Source organism: Tachysurus fulvidraco, chromosome 12 (genome assembly GCF_022655615.1).
Source record: "Tachysurus fulvidraco isolate hzauxx_2018 chromosome 12, HZAU_PFXX_2.0, whole genome shotgun sequence".
Lineage (NCBI taxonomy): Eukaryota > Metazoa > Chordata > Actinopteri > Siluriformes > Bagridae > Tachysurus > Tachysurus fulvidraco.
Window position 1 is genome coordinate 16,507,070 of NC_062529.1, and position 16,637 is coordinate 16,523,706.

General features: G+C 37.5%; 1 protein-coding gene across 9 annotated transcripts in view; it reads left to right on the forward strand.

Annotated features, from left to right (window-relative positions):
- ttll5 (tubulin tyrosine ligase-like family, member 5) overlaps positions 1–16,366 on the forward strand; it is a 61,210-nt gene extending 44,844 nt beyond the window's left edge. For 4 of the 9 annotated variants that reach the window (XM_027172852.2, XM_027172854.2, XM_047821237.1 and 1 more), the window contains 3 exons: positions 3,654–3,877; positions 8,914–8,996; positions 13,695–16,366. In XM_027172852.2, coding sequence (XP_027028653.2) covers positions 3,654–3,877; positions 8,914–8,996; positions 13,695–13,747 — 360 coding nt within the window. In that variant the 3' untranslated portion in view covers positions 13,748–16,366. The other 5 variants (XR_007144482.1, XR_007144483.1, XR_007144484.1 and 2 more) reach the window with 5 other exon arrangements.
- The last annotated feature ends 271 nt before the right edge of the window (positions 16,367–16,637 follow it).

Consider the following 16,637-nt stretch of genomic DNA (forward strand, 5'->3'; position numbering starts at 1 on the left):
TATGGGTGTGTCTGCACTTGGTGCATCTTGGTGAGTCATAGCAGTATCAGTGAACCAGTTTTATTCTGCTTTTGGATCTCTTTTGGTCTGTTTGGCCAGACATTTGCTCACTGAAACCACAATCATTAAGAGTGTAGAATATATAACAACAAAAAATAGTGCCATTCTCCGGACTTCCTTGGTTCGGTTCATTCACTGACGTCTACGTACCTGATTGCGTCTTGCAGGTGGTTTTGATTTAACATTCAAAGTTGAAAAACATAACCCTAACCCACCATTCTTATGATAGAGCTTAGAAATTTTTGAATATACACCTTTTGCATGCTAAAGTTTTCTAGAAAGCCAGTGCAGACATCAGGACAAACTGGAGCGTGAAGTACTTCAACTGAATCATTTTAACCGAACAAATTACAGAAAAATATATAACAAAGAAAATAGCTGAAATAAAATGGAGTAGCATAAAAAGCTAAAGATATTGTCCTAGGTTGCAGTTTTGGTTAGTGCTGGATATTTGGTGAACTTTCTTTTAGTCAACACAGATCCTTTTGCATTCCTTTCTGTTTTTGTTCGACACAGAGAGCCTGTGTCAATGCTCTGCATGCCAAATGGGCACGGCTTCACACAGGTAAATATAACCATTTGGTGTCATAGAAGCAGCAGGCGGTCTCTGTGTTGCTGACGAAAAATGAACCATTTTATAAGAGAACAAACAAAAATCTATCAGTCTGAACAAATCAGAGCAACCACAAAACAGAGATATTATTAAGTCACTTTCTGGATGTCTGAGCTGTTGTCTGAGTCAAATAGTCATCGTCATCATCATTATTTTTATAGCACTTTCTATTTTCTGTTCAAAATCTCAAAGGGGTTTTTGATAGATCAGTATAAGTTGTTTATGAAAAAGTATGTAAAAATGTACATTCACTGATGAAGTAGCTTAAAACTGAGAGAATTTCTACAAATTATGTAAAAGCCAAGAATAGACCAAGATAAACAAGTATGCTTCTAATTTGGATTTAATAAGCTACTGAGCTAGCACATAAAATGTTCTTATCAAACACTGTTTCAGAAATTTGAGACAATGCAGGAAAAACATCTTCTACCAGCTGAACTGTGACTGATACTGAGAGTGAAGTGGTCAGATTGGGTGGGACTGCTTCAGGAGATCAGCAAGATACTACACCCTATGGCTAAATAACTGTACATACCATCATACCCATATGTGGTTCTTCCTCAAACTGTTGCCGCCGAGCTGGAAGGACACAATTCCCCTTTACTAGAGCTAAAAGGACTAAACCTGTTCTTGCATGATGTTGCTGGTATACATTAAGCAAATTTCACAAAGTCTTGGTTTGCCATGGTTGGGATTGGAGTGAAAGAACTCTACTTTGATGTACAGAGCTCTGGCAAAGTGGTGAGCTGCTGACTTCTTACTTCAGGGAGCTGCTATCCAGCCGGCAGTATATTACAATATTCCAGAAAGAATATAGTCTAGAAGATATGAAATCATACATTAGTCATGTCTGAATATTTTCAGTGTGATAAATTCAATTATACTCTACTACTACTACTACTACTACTACTACTACTACTACTACTACTAATAATAATAGTTTTATTATTATTTATAGTATATTGTGTGTATGAGATTCAAGATATGAAGCTCGTAGGACAAACAAAGGCCAAACCGAGCAACATGGAAGTATATGATGCATGGGGCGCTGTGGATTGAATCACAATTTATTAGATATTCTCAGAAATAGTACCAGCTTAGTTCATTAGAAAATATTGCAGGCAGGTCCAAACAAAAATAATAAGTACAGGACAGGGCAGGATTGGTCAAAATTCTTTTGGGAAAGACAGTCCTGAAGTCCAGAAGAACTGTTTTTTTAAGTCTTTCCATTCCACGTAGTTAATAGTGTCATAGACTGCACGCATGTCCAACATTACCAAGCCAGAAACATAATCTAATCACTGACCACATTGGAAAATGCTGACTGTCTACAATAACATTTCAGGAAAGTCTCACACATATAGTTGTGCACTAATGAACAGCTAATTAATCAGCTGTAGGCATTTTATTGCACATAAATAAAATACTGCTATATTATTCCTAAGGAAAGGACTAATGACATTCATTGACCTATTTTACTTGAATTTAATTTTAATTGATAAGGAATAAATTAAATATTTTTTGGATCATAATTTGTGCCTGTTCCATAGATTTTATCCATGCTTATCCTTGCTTATCAAAAAAAAAAAACTCAGTCAATATATATTGTTATAAAAAGTCAAATGCTTTTGATAATATAAATATTTAATGTTTTTCACTTCAACCAGACAGAAAAGGGTTATTGATTTACTGTGTTCAATTTTGGTAGTCCTGATTTCTGTGTTTTTATTCAAGTAAACAGTTTATTGAACTCAGTCTATATTCTGAGTTCATTCACGAGTCAGTTGAGTTCTAGTTGCGTCATGAGTCACTGTGTGCCCAAGTCTTTTATTTGAGTCCCAACTCTGGGGCAATTGCTTGTTTTTCATGTTTTTTGAATTTCTTTGTCTGGGCCCATGTACAGTATTTGTTAGAGAAACTGAGCCATGTTCAATAATGTGCTTGGACAAATGATGTTTTTTTATTTGCTATTCCTTTCTCTGCTCATTTAATTTTAGTTCTTTGCTGTTGAAAGCCGTTATTAAAGGTTTTTGAATGGTTCTCTGATTATCTACAATTTAAACACGTTTCATTGTGGACTGAAGTGTGTTATTGAGCTGCTCTGCTCCATGTTCCAGTCACTGGGTGCAGACTGCATGGCTCCTGGGATGGCTTGGCCAGCAGCCACCTGGCAACATTAGAAAGGTGCCCTTCCTGGCCTTTCTCAACGGAAGCATATACAGAGACCCTCCAACTTCCAAGCTCAGCCCACTCATTCATCAAACCCCGGCAGCCTCAGAACACACTTACTGTCACACTGCTGGATGCTTTGAGGATAAACACATACACTCACACCATGCAAAAACATATGTATATGTCCTCTTGTAGAATCACAAAGTCCCACACAGACACTAACTTTACTTTCACAGAGGCTTACAGTGACTTTTGTTTAAGATGCCTGCAGCACTCTCACGCTATCCCTTCACATCAGCTATAAAATGTTACTAGATGGAAGGAATTTGCTGCAGTCCAGATTTAAAATGATGAACAGTAGTCTTTGTCGGGGATACAGCGTTTTTGCCAAGTCCAACTACCCATTCAAAAGAAATCATTTCTAAACAAGCATACAATGTGAAGAATTTCTGCATTTTGGTATGTCCGATTATAAAGTATTTAGGGCCTGTTATGATAAGCTGTAACATTTTTTTCTTCTGTGTGAATGAATGAACTGACTCTTGGAATCTGTTTGTATTTGACCTCATATGACTTGGAGGAAAATGCTGCTTCTAATAAAATATAAAAAATATGGTTATTTTATTACAGAGATTCAGAAAATGCACTGAAAATTCACCAAATGTTCTGTCTCGAAAGGATTGTGCAGATGTGCTAGAATTAAAGCTTAGCCAGTAACAGTTTCAGGTGGTTAGACGTGTAGAGTGAATATCTATTATTGTTTTTTTTTGTCCGTCCTTCAGCTAATTTTGCTTCTCTTTGTCTCCAGGCCATGCTGAATGTACAAACCCTTGTGCCTGGTGCTGTTCCTCAAGACGCTGTTCCCACCAGCTTTCACTCGCAGTCCCAGTCCAGCACGAAGCAGACAGCAAGTCGGAGAGATCCACAATTCTTTGTCCCTACACGTGGCACGACTGCTCTGATTCCCAAACCCCCCAGCAGCACAGCCAAAGGCACACTCTTATGCAAGTCTGCCACTCAAAAGACCAACCAGTAAGTTTCAAGTTAAAAGTGCCATATTATCTGTATTATTGTTACAGTACATGTAAGGTGTCTGGGGTTAGCAGTAGTTTGAGAGCTGTGTCTACTTATCTGACTAGTTAAAGAAAACAACATGTCACAATTAGCCTTTATTTATCAGGAATACTTAACCCTAATTTTCCCTGGCAGTAAATTCTAACTTGTTTTCCTACATTTCCTAGCATGCTTAGAACTCATATATTACTTGATAAAGATTCAAACATATTCCCCAATTCTCACAGAAGCCCTGATGTCAAGCTTCGAAATTGTGCAAAGGAAAAGGTCTGGAGATCTCAAGTTTGAATCAAGTTTGATCCATCTGTGGCCTGGAATCGTAGAGAGCAAAGTTGGCAATGCTCTCGGGGTCCAGCAACACTAGCCAATCATGGGTGTCTGGGAGCTCATGTATGTGGAAGAGGGTAGATAGTTCTTTCCTCCAAGTGTCTATAAACAGTATGGCTTAGTTTAAATTATATTTATGTGTAAAAGAGGGGGGAAAAAACACTTGATCAAAATCTATAAAGTTGAAGGAAAACATATACATACAATCCAGACAATATGTTGCTTTGTTTCTAGATAGTCATTTTTTCCTACTGCACCCTATCATTAACACACATCGGTTGTTGCTTTGGCCAATAGAAATATAGTAATCAAGCTCAGCACAGTTCAGTTTGTAAAGAACCAGTCTTTATTTGTTGTCAGCGTGATGCAGAGAAATGCTTAGAATTTACAAATGTTAGTTTAGTCATTAGTTCAAAATGCTGACTGAAATACCAGACATGCCACTGTTACTTTCAGCTTTTTTTGTGTAACTTAAAGTAACTAAAACAATGTCTCAGTCATTTCTAAGTATTCTTAGTGCTTTTTACTTCTTTTTTTTTTTTTAAATCCATATTAAAATTGATTTAAATCCATAAGAATTTACATATTGAACCTCCAGCCTGAAGAAAGCCAAGCAGGGCCCGGTCACACCTTAGAGCAGGGTGTTTAGTCATGCTCTTCTAATTCAGTGTAAACATTTTCTTGTTCATAAAATCTGCTCGGAAACTTTAGGTATAAAAGCTAGAATGAGCAGCATTGTAACTCAGATTATTATTTTGTTGTTTTTGTGCTTTTTATACAGCCAACTGATTTTTCATTTCTTACCTGGAAGCAACTGGATCACTAATTTTATAACTTATAAGTTACAAGTCCTGACCACTTGCTATTCTCATTCTCAAATTACTAACATGTTGTAAATATCAGTAATGTGTTTGTGTATATAGAAGGAAAACTAAGATCAGTTGTGATTCTTGTTCAGTGCAAAGATACACAATAGACCTTCTTAGTTCTGTGTAATTCAACCATCTGAACATGTTTATAAGTGCTCTTTGTGGAAAGTGAGGGTTAGAAATGAGGGCCGGAGAAAACTGAAACTGTCATCTGTTTCCCACGCTGCAGCATGACTTGACTTCACATCTGGCCAAACTACACAACAATGGCAAACCTTTGTGGTAGCAGGCCTGTTTGCTGGAAGTACATGATCTGCTATGGTGGGCTACTAGATGTCAGACAGCACACTCTCTCAGCGGCTAGTCAATCCCTTGAGGCGCGCGCTCTCTCGCTCTATCTCTCACACACACACACACACACACTCACACACACTCACACACACACACACACACATGGAATTAGAGGTCATGGGACAATTTGTACATTTTAGATTTATGTGCATGAGGGATGTTAATTGTTTTACATTTAAAACAATTAGGCATGGTTTTGTATGTGATTAGATAAGCATCTGCAAAGCATTTAGGATAAGTGTATGAGTAAATGTAGCTAGGAGGAGCAAATATATTCCCCCAGACCACAATGAGATCCTTCCAAAGCATGACATCTCTTGCATTAAAACATTACAAATCTTGCATTACAAGATACTTTTGACATTTGTATTTATCTACTTCAGTATTAATCATGAACATAATACAAATGTACAGTAGCACATTGATATGTGGCTGCCATACTGGAACCAGAATAAAATATGTATGAAATTAAATTTGTGTTACTTCGGGATTCATATGGGAATGTCGTGGGATCAGGCTATTAAAGACAGCTGGTATTGAGTGGTGTGTGGTATGTGGCTTTTGTTTGGGTAAATAAAGATTATTTTATGTTCTGACAGCAGGAAATGGATTAAAGAAAGACGTGAGAATAAGATCAGTGAAATGTCAGGTAGTTGTTAAGGATCCTAGTGTTAGGAGGGTTAAGGAGACAGGGATGATGGTTGAGAGAGGGGGTAAGATAGCTCTGGGGAGGGTAGCTCCACTGTTTGCTCCTCTGTGTGCCTTCCTGCCCAGTGCCGTGTTTACTCTCCGCATGTGGAATTCCAGAGCCCCTCACACTCTCCATAGTCCTGTGTTTTTGTGGTCGGCCTGTGTGACATGAGAGAGTGTGGGAAAAACGGAAGCCCGAAGACCAGAAATGCGCAAATGGAAACACAGAACCAATGAAAAGAAAATGTAGAGTGGAGATAAAGAGGAGAGTGGAAGAGACAGGTGAAGGGAGAGAGTTGTTTGGAATGGGGAAAGAAGGAGAGTGAAATATTGGAAAAGATTGAACAAAGTGGATCGAAGTCCAAGAACAAAGTGAGCAATAAAGCAGATTGGATTTTTAAAAAAAAAAAAAAAAAAAAAGAGTATTAAATTGTTTTCTCTGATTTTGCTTATACTGTGGCAACAAATCTTTACAAGGTTTCCGCCTTTCGCTTCCATAATGGAAGCAAACGTTCATTCCTAATTGATTAATCCATCTGAGTTAACTCCACAGGAGCTGAGTCATGAGCTCTATAGAGAATTAGCAGGCTTTCAGCCAATTAGACCATTTACTGAGCCATACATTGTCCATGGCCATCACTCTAAATATCTCCAATGATATTCAGATAATATTTAGAGAATTCCAGCATGCAGTGCAGTATGCATGTAATAAGTCTATATTGATAATCACCATTATGTCCTGCATATGCATAATGTATATACACACAAATGGCATAGAATGTAGTAGTTTTGAATCCTATCTGAATCTGTATGTTTTTTTGTTATAGATTCTGGTCGGGGATTTTGCTGTCCTTAAGCTGAAAGGGACTGAAAGAAGTCATTTGTAGAATAAATCATATGAATGTGTGTATGTTCTGTTTGCATAGCGTGTTGAGTTTTGGAGCTGTAGCCAGGGAAACAGGGACAGAGAGTGGCATAACTAATAGGGTGACAATTACAGCAGTGCTATTACTGCATGGTGTGACTCCACCTCAACCAAAAAAAATTTGTCCATTTTTCTTTTTGGCTCAGACAACAAATTTTTTATGACCCATTGCATAACCATGACCTACAGAATAAAGGTTGAAAACAAGTTTGAGGGAGAATTAAACGGATTCTTTGGCTTAAAAATAACCTAAAATATTGTCATGAATTTTGATATTATTGGCTAGAACATTAACTCTTTATTTGTTTGATGGAAGGAGGAGAATGTGCTCGGTTAAGAAGGTAACAAATGAACAGGATTGAGCTCTGTTAAAGATTGACTATGAGCCAATTGCTGAACTATTTAAACCTGAATTGAATTAAGTTGGAAAGCATTAGCAAGCAGATTAAGAGGTACAATGTGCAAAGAAGCTAATATGTTATAAAGAGAATCTGAACAGTGTTGACTAATAATAAACATTATTATTTTTTATTATAATATCTATCTATCTAATTATAATCTATCTATCTATTTATTTATTTATTTCCTTTATTTATTCTTATTACCAAGAAGTCCTTGGATTAGCTGTCCCAAAAGCAGTCTGTGGTTTAGACGACGAATACATTTATCCCATGCATTTGGCCATATAAATTGAGCAACAAGTGGTTTGTTGAAACACCCTGTCCAACATACTAAATGCTGATTAACTGGTGCAAAGTGCCCTGAACCCAAATTGCCAATAAAGTACTAAAGTGTTGCTTCCTTCTCAGTCAGGTTAGATTTTTAATTGGAGAATTTCAATCTGCTGTGGTGCCCTGGGGTTGTGTAACCATATGAAAGGCCCAACTGTGTGGACCATACAACGCAGCACTGTGCACCCTCATTACAAGACTCGTACTCCTCTGGCAAGCCACTGTTGTGCTCCTGGAGGTTAATACCAGCTAAGCTTTATTTATTGTTCCCAAAAAATGCTTAGCGGATTTAATGTATAGAGTTACAGGCATGTTGGCCCCTGTTTTCTCCCCTCCCGGACAGAACTGATGATTTAACATGCTCTCCAGAGCCAGATGTTCTTCAAGAGAGGTATAATTATTTGAGCCATTCACAGCCAAAGGGGAACATTTCTCACAGGTTCCCTGATGTCTGCCATTAGGAGCATGTAATTAGTCAACATCAAATAAGAGCACAAAAAATACTTTGGAAATGTGACATTCAAATTGTTTCCAGAAAACCAAAATGACGCCATTTTATTGATTATTTTGTCACTGAGAAGAGCAGGATTTTTCATTTTAAACTCCTAATGCATTTTATGATTTTAAAAGTGGCTTGAGCGAATCTAAATGGATGTCCACGGTCAAACTGTTATATCTAAGGATGACATAAACCACAAAAAAAAAAAAAAAAAAGGATTTGAAGGCAAGGCATGGGAACAGATACTTGGGTCTGGGAATGCCTGGCTGACCCGAACTGACTTGGTAAACATTTTGCAGTGAGTCCACATTGCTCTATGGCATATGTGCATATTGGGCCCCTTTGACATTTTAGACCACCTCACATGGGCGGCTTCACATGCCTGAAGAAACAAGCAGTATTGCAATGCAAAGGGCATAGCTACTACAAAGGTTAGCTATTTTTTCATCGCTGTGCACAGTATGGTATTCTTCTCTTCTTTGAGTTATCTGTTTGCTCACTGGGCCATTTATTTCTGAGGCCAAATTCTCTTCTGCTTATAAGTGTCAAATGTGTCATATTAGAAATCTTAAATTCATTCCTTTTTTTTTTTCCCCTAACAGGCAAGCACCACTTGAGGCTCCATCCGAAAATGGTTTATTCAGTCGCCAAAATGTTGTTTATGACACCACGTGTGGAAAAACTGGTGAGCATCCATCTGTATATCACATTTTTACAAGTTATATTAGAACAAATCCTTTTTTTGTCCTTTCAAATGATTTAGCAGTACATACATCCTTTTGAACAATATGTAGGTTAATTAATTGAGCGTGCAGTTAGAACACATTTCTGTGTTGTCTTAATGGCTTCCATTGGCATAGAGTTCTAGAGATCGCATGCCCAGGCAGGTGGCTTCCTCTGCTAGCACCAGAGCCAGGCAGCTGGGCATAGTGACGATTCCAGCTTTGATGAACTCTATTTAGTACAGACTCTTTTATATTTAGCACTATGGCAACAAGATAAGTATAGATCCAGAACGAACAGCATTGGCCTATTTCCACTTAGCCTGCAGAGCATATGCTGATAGCATCAATAAAGTTAATAATAATTACTTCATGGGTACATGCTGCACTGGTCTGTGGGCCACATTTCTATGTTTTTTCCCCTTTTTTAACATGACACACATGCTTCAGGACCTTCTATTGACCTACAGGACCTTCTATTGACCTAGATACCACTGATCAGTAATACTACTAACTAATTATTATTATCAGTAATAATAACTGTGAAGTTATGATGCTTATTATTGAGTTCTTACAGTTGTTGGTCTATTTTACTTGAACTGAATGGCTTTAATACAAACACCAGTAACTCAAAAACACGTAAGCCTAGAAGCATTCTCAAACATCACCTTGGACTCGGGGGAGAATTGAGTAGTTGTAAACCGTTACTGTAGATAATTCATTTTAAGCATAACCAAAAGGAATTCTCTTTTTAAACAAAAAACATTTAAGTTTTTTAAAAGTCATTTACTTTGTGTGATGAATGGTGATTACCGGTGTTAGCAGACCATATAAGTGTTATCCATGCAGTCTAGCAGTTTGTCAACTGCCGGTGGGAGCAAGGGGCGATGATATGTTTCCTGCTTTCTTTACAAATGTGAGACATAATCCCTATTTTGGGTCCACATATGAATGGGGGCATACAGTAGCCTAGTGGTTAAGGTGTTGGGCTACCAATCGGAAGGTTGTGAGTTCAATCCCAGGTCTAACAAGCTGCCACTGTTGGGCCCCTGAGCAAGGCCCTTAACCTTGTATAAAAATGAGATAATGTAAGTTGCTCTGGATAAGGGCGTCCGCCAAATGATGTAAATGTAAAAAAAAAATTCCTCACCATGGCTCCAGAGCTAAGTGGTGATAATTATTCTGGTGCTACAAGCTAAAAATGTTTGATTTACTTCAAAACAAAAGTAAATGAAATCAATATTTCAAACAAAATAACTAGAATAATAATGCTATTTTTACCATAGGTAAATCAAGCTATTTGAGCCAGATAGAAGTCAGAATTCATAAAGAGCATACATTCTGAAACTGGTAGACAGTGATGGTAGACAAAGCATCTGAAACTTTAGGTACAGCATTCCTATTGTGTGCAAAATTATTTTTTTGTTGGAGGACATCTGGTTTTTGATCATATGATCTATTTATAATCTGAATATAAAATATTCTCTGGCTACCTTAGGTAGATATTGTCATTTGTGAAAATAACACATTAGTCCTTCATGTTTAGTGGAACCATGGCAACCAGAAGTATACAAAAAAAACAACAACAACATAAATGCAAACTTGCAAACAGAATACAGCAATTTAAGGTAACTGAGGTGAAAATGGCTATCATGGCTACCTAGTATACATGTTGAGATCTGGTGACCATGAAGACTATAACGTACTGTATAATAATCTATTCCTAATAGAACCCTTGTGAACTGTGAATGGGGCCACATTAATACAAAAATTAATGGAATTATCTCCTAGAATTAAAACACTCACCAGGATAGACATGTTTCTTCATAGGATGAAGCAGATCCTATAAAATATTAGATGGTAATGACTTGGTAATGAATTAATTGTGAATGGATTTATTGCTGTTTTCACTGAAAGTAGCAGACAAGTCGCATAAGCAGCTTTCTTATTTTACATGCATTTTTACTGGGTTTAAATCCATCCATAAGTAAATACACTTGTTATCTGTAATTATTAAATGCCAAATGAGCTGTACTTTTTTACCTACTTATATCTCCTAATCTATTCTTCAAGTTTTCACAGTTACCTTGTACCGTGAAGCAGTTTTCTCTCTCTCTCTCTCTCTCTCCTCTCTCTCTCTCTGCCTCTTTCTCTCTGCCTCTCTGCCCCTCTCTATCTCTTCTGTCTCTCTCTCTTTCTCTCTCTCTCTCTCTCTCTTTCTCTCTCTCTCTGTCTTTCTATGTATTTCTGTCTCTCTTTCTCTCTCTCTGTGTCTGTCTCTGTCTCTCTTTCTCTCTCTGTGTTTCTGTCTCTCTCTGTGTTTCTGTCTCTCTCTCTCTCTCTCTCTCTCACTCTCTCTCTCTCTCTCTCTCTCTCTCTCTCTCTCTCTCTCTCTCTCTCTCTCTCTCTCTCTCTCTCTAATACAATCTAATATATATTAGAGATTTAGGCAAATATAATAAAATGAAGTTCCATTTACAAAAATGATTTACTAGGGTAGTATGAACACATCAACCATTTTATTTCTTTTTAAAAATGTTTCCTGTTTCAGTCCTATCATACATAGTTTTGTGTCTGTTGGAGCCCATGAGTTTGTCTTCTCCTGCGCCATGTGAGACTGAATGTAAGCAGACACACACACTCTTGCGCATGCTTGCACTCGTCTTCTTAAAGTTGCACAACTCTTTCCACCTTGGAGCCTGAGAAATGGTATGGAGGAACTGTTGATTTTATTGCAGTAACAGTGATATTAAGTAGTTTAAGCTGCTGCACATCTGCTTGTCTGATCAAGATTGTCCTAAAGGGGGGGGGGGGGGGGGGTCTATAATGTATGTGTCTGTGGGTCAAAAACTTACACTCAGATTGTTAGGGGGGAAAAAATCTAAAAATGTACAGTGGACAGTCATTTCCTTCGTTTTGTCCTTTTTTCCACTTCAAAAGTGGTTCACCAGATGTCTCATAAGCTCATTGGGAGCTGCTTCTGAATTTCATGAATGCAGTTTTCCATTGTATGTGGAAAGGGATTTGGGAGGTGTATGGCACCTAAATCATAATGTGAGAAATGCGGGAAGAGATAAAAGCATGGAGTGGGGCAACACAAAGTAAAGTGCAGCCATGCGTTGTGCTGCTGTGATGGTTTGTCTGAGAGAAGAGCCCTCTGTGTGTTTATGCTAAGATAAGTGAGCTGCTCTGATTGAGTGTGACAGGGAGTTAGAGCTGATCTATACAGACAGCATTCTCAGTGATCAGCTGTCAGTGTTCATCTGCCACTTTCTCTCTGATGATTGATCTCTTTGACTGTTTTATCTCTATCCTGTTCACTTTTTATTTCTGCCTTGCACTCTCTTTTCATTAGGCCTACAATTAGCAGTCACTCACGTTTCTCTGTGCTTATTTGATGGCTCATTCCTGTTTTATTGTTGTTTGCTGATAAAACAGATGCCCACAGTACTCCATGCCCTGCTGAAGTACATGCCGTGAAATAGTTGGCAAATTAAAAGAACCATGATGATTAGGTAATTGTTGCTTGTTTAAAAAAAAAAAATGCCGCAATCAAAATATATTTCACTGGCATTGCATTTTGTAATTTTATGCTGTTGTATTTAACATTCTACAATTGTATAATCCAGGAGATGTTTTTTTAATCAGTGAATAGGATTGATTTTGGGCTGAATAACATTTTTTCAGGGGTGTGGAATTTTTAACAGTACTACGCCTACATTTACCAGAAAGTTTACACGTGCTGCGTCTAGACCTGAAACCTAGGCCTGATTCCAATGAGAACTTTCACCATGTACCCCCTAAAAAATTTAAATCAAACAAAGAGCCGACCAATTAGACTTTTCTTTCAACCTTTTGCTTGGTTTTGGCAGTGGTGTGTAATACAGTTCCAAACCAGAAACCACACAGGGCCTCATTTTCTCTATGCTTTGGTATTTTTATTTTTTTTCTTCCCTTGTTCATTTGGCATTGGCTTCAATTTCTTTACTATCTGTTTAATCATAGAACTCTGTACAAATGTTCTCTCTATATACTATATGAATGTATATAGTTTTTTGAGAGGTATATCCAGGAGGACTATATGATTAAAAGAACTCTTGACATTTTTTTTTATCCCCCACCCCTCTACATGCTGAGCTTGGAAAAGCTGCTTCCAGCAGTCATGTCACTGGATTGGAAGTTGGGTCTGATGTTTTCGTTCTCCTGCTCCGTAAGGCCTAACGGTGTAAAAGAGCACCAAAATAAACAGAGTCTGCGGAGAGGGAATGAAAGAGAATACTGTTTGGGAGCACAAACACAGCAGCTCTGACTGCACTCGGAATTTCTTTTCTTCTGTAAGACTGGCTCTGGGCCAGGCGATAGACCAAAAACTGAGAAGGACACGGGGGCAGGACAGCTCCAGCTTCTGCTGCTGCTCTGAGCTTACATAACCTCATGTACTGAGTAATACATGCAGTGAAGAAAAAAATGTGTACTGTAAACCCAGGATCTGGTAATTAACAGATAGGAAGCAGCATCAGCAGTCATGTCCTGTTTTTTTTTTGTTGTTTGTTTATTTTTTCTGTTTCCATTTTCCAAAGTGATTTTGAAGATCCATGAATGTTTTTTAGATAGTATCTGACAGTTTAATCACACGGCTATATGTTCTTCTCTTTCCTCAGGTCTGTCTGTGTACAGCAAATTATTTCACTCTCACAGGTCCAGACCTAGATGACTGAACAAGGACTGGATCAGCGCTTACCTGCTGGTGTCGGATCTCTTCACAGGATCTTTCACGTCTAAAGATTAAGTTACTATGGTTTACTATGACTGAATAAAATATTCAGTTTATAAGTTAGCTAAAATTCTCACAATCCTTCCATTGTTCCCTGAATGCAATGAATCATTTAAGGTGTCTAGAATAAGAAATGTGCTTTTTCAGTTTTTCCACTGGAGCTACAAGTCTAATGTGGATAATAAGCAAGGGAAGCTTATAGCTACAAGTCTCCATCACATAATTGGCCCAAACCAGTTGTTATATAATCCCAAATAGACATGCTGCTGTGGTTTCTGACAGTGTGACACACAGTTAGCTATTAGAATATGCTGCATATCTAAAAACAGTAATAGCAGCCATTTTAAGATGGTATCACTTTCTTCATCAATAAATAGTTTCACTGTATCACACTACACCAATGTCAGATTTAGGTTGGAGGTCTAATGTAAAGGCAACATTTTACATATAATGTGATTTGAATGACAATTTGACATGACATGAGCCTTATAACAATTTTTATTATTATTAAAAAAACAAACAAAACAACTAAAGCAAATTACACACAGGTAAAAAACGATTGTGTTCATGTAATTTTTGAGTGAATTATTCCTTTAAACAAAGTGACATCTAAATCCATTCCTCTTAGCCTTTCCACTGTGCAGGTAGAATCCCATAAACATTTTTATATTCTGCTAGCCAATCTTGTTTCACTGTTATCTTGCTTCATGTCCCAGCCCCTCGCCCACTGGACACGTATCATATCTTTCCTTGTGGTGAAAGAACAGCTGACAAATGCTGCTACCCCTGAGACCATGTCTGACATAAAACCGACTGTATTTATTTTTTTTGGAGAGCATGTGGCTGTGTGGATAGCATGCTGTGTAAGAAATCCCTGGCTTTGACACGAGCACAGATCTGTTCCATGGCCCAAGATTTTCCGGTGGCCTTCAGTTCCTCCCCGTCCTACTGCTGCAGTTGTCCAGCCCCGTTTTCACCCTGCAACTGCTGCCATCAAAAGACTGTGAATAGACAGGCAACAGCAGCTGCTAGCTCTACTCAGCCTCTCAGCCTGAGCAATAAGAACAGAGCGTAGAGTAAGAGTAAGCTTTTTACACACACTTTCAGTCTGCAATTCTCAATACACTTCAGCATTTCACACCCTTTTCAGATAAAAAAAAATTTTTGGAAACATTTTTTGGAAACATTAGACCTGATAAAGACTAAGGAATTAAACTAAGTAATATTCTTCTTATGCCACAGCGATTTGCTAATGATTACTTTTTTATTTATTATTGATCAAAATGCAATATGTGGCACTTTTTATCTATTTCCACAATACTTTTTGCAAGGCATGTTATTTCTTTACATCCTGGCACCTAGAAACAATCTTTCCCTCACCATCATCTATTATTTTCTCTCTCTTGAAGTTACCAAAACAGAACTCATTGTCAATGTCAACTTGTCATGTTACCAGGAAGCTACAAAGCACAAAGTCCTTTGTTGTGAAGACTTTGCTGCGATGGTAGCCTTACTGAGCTTTACGAAGCTGTGACACTGGAGACTCCATCCATGAATGTTAGCCAAATCTCCTAATATTTTTCTTTTTTTTTTATTTTTTAAATCAGTTTATGTAGCCTGCCCTATGTGCAGCTGTAACAATGATGTATTAGAGCGAGCGGAGATTCAAGAATTCAGCTGTGCTGTGGTATAACACTGATTATAACGAGCATTACGGCTGATTATAATGCACATTATTGCTGATTATAAATTATTCCTAAAGTACAATTGCCTGGTAGAAGAGATTGCGATCAGCACACATACCTTCACGTATCAATACGCACTGTATCAGTCCAGACAACAAAACTCTCCACAAGCAGTGATTCCCATTTCCCAAGAAGTTAATAGTTTAGTATATTAAAAGACTTGACAGTCTGTATGACTAATTGTTAGGTTCTGTTGATGTTTTACAAAACTTCAACATATTTTTGACACAGGTTAATTAGAACAAATGGTGTTTCTTTTTTGTGTTACAGGTCATTAGTTATTCTCAGTCATAAAGTCTGGCCAGGAGTGTACTGTATATTATTGATGTATGCAAAATAAAGCCTGATGTCCCCATTGAGGATATTGTACTGTAACATATATGAACTCAGGGTTTGGTAATTTAGAGAACATTTGTTTTTAAGTTTTACAGTGTTATTGATTTATATTGTATTTATCTTGTGTGCATTATTGTGTTATTAATCATTTCACTGTGGAATCAGATATCGAATGTGTTTGACCAAAATATTGCAAGAAATCATTTTTCTTTTTTCTCTTTTAGTCATTTATATTTATATATCAGTGTACAGATGGTGAAAAAAAAATCAGATTTTTGTGTACATGTTGTGAAATGCTTATAGTGAGTTTTACATCAATATTAAAGAAAACTGCATTTCTGTGGCAGAGCTAAAAGAATATAATGTGTGTATAAATGAACCTGTGCTTGTTTATAGAACTATGCTGCTTCATAATTTCAGTAGTATCTTTCTCCTTCTGCATTAATTATTTCATTAAATATGAAAAAGTTTGTCATCATTTTTGAGCCTCCACTTACATAACTGCCTCTGTATGCCCGACCTTGTAGATACCTGCAGTAAGGGAGAACGCAAGCCAGCCTTTTCAATCCAGTGAAAGACTTAAATCCAACGATGCTTGATGATGAATGACTATGGTCATGGTCAGATTCCTGATGCTACAGAGTTATGTACTGTTGAAGAGACCTGCATAATTACCTGGTAATGTCATCCCAGATGAAATACTAGGCTAATACAAAGAATTGAAATAGAAACTGGTAAATTTCACTAGG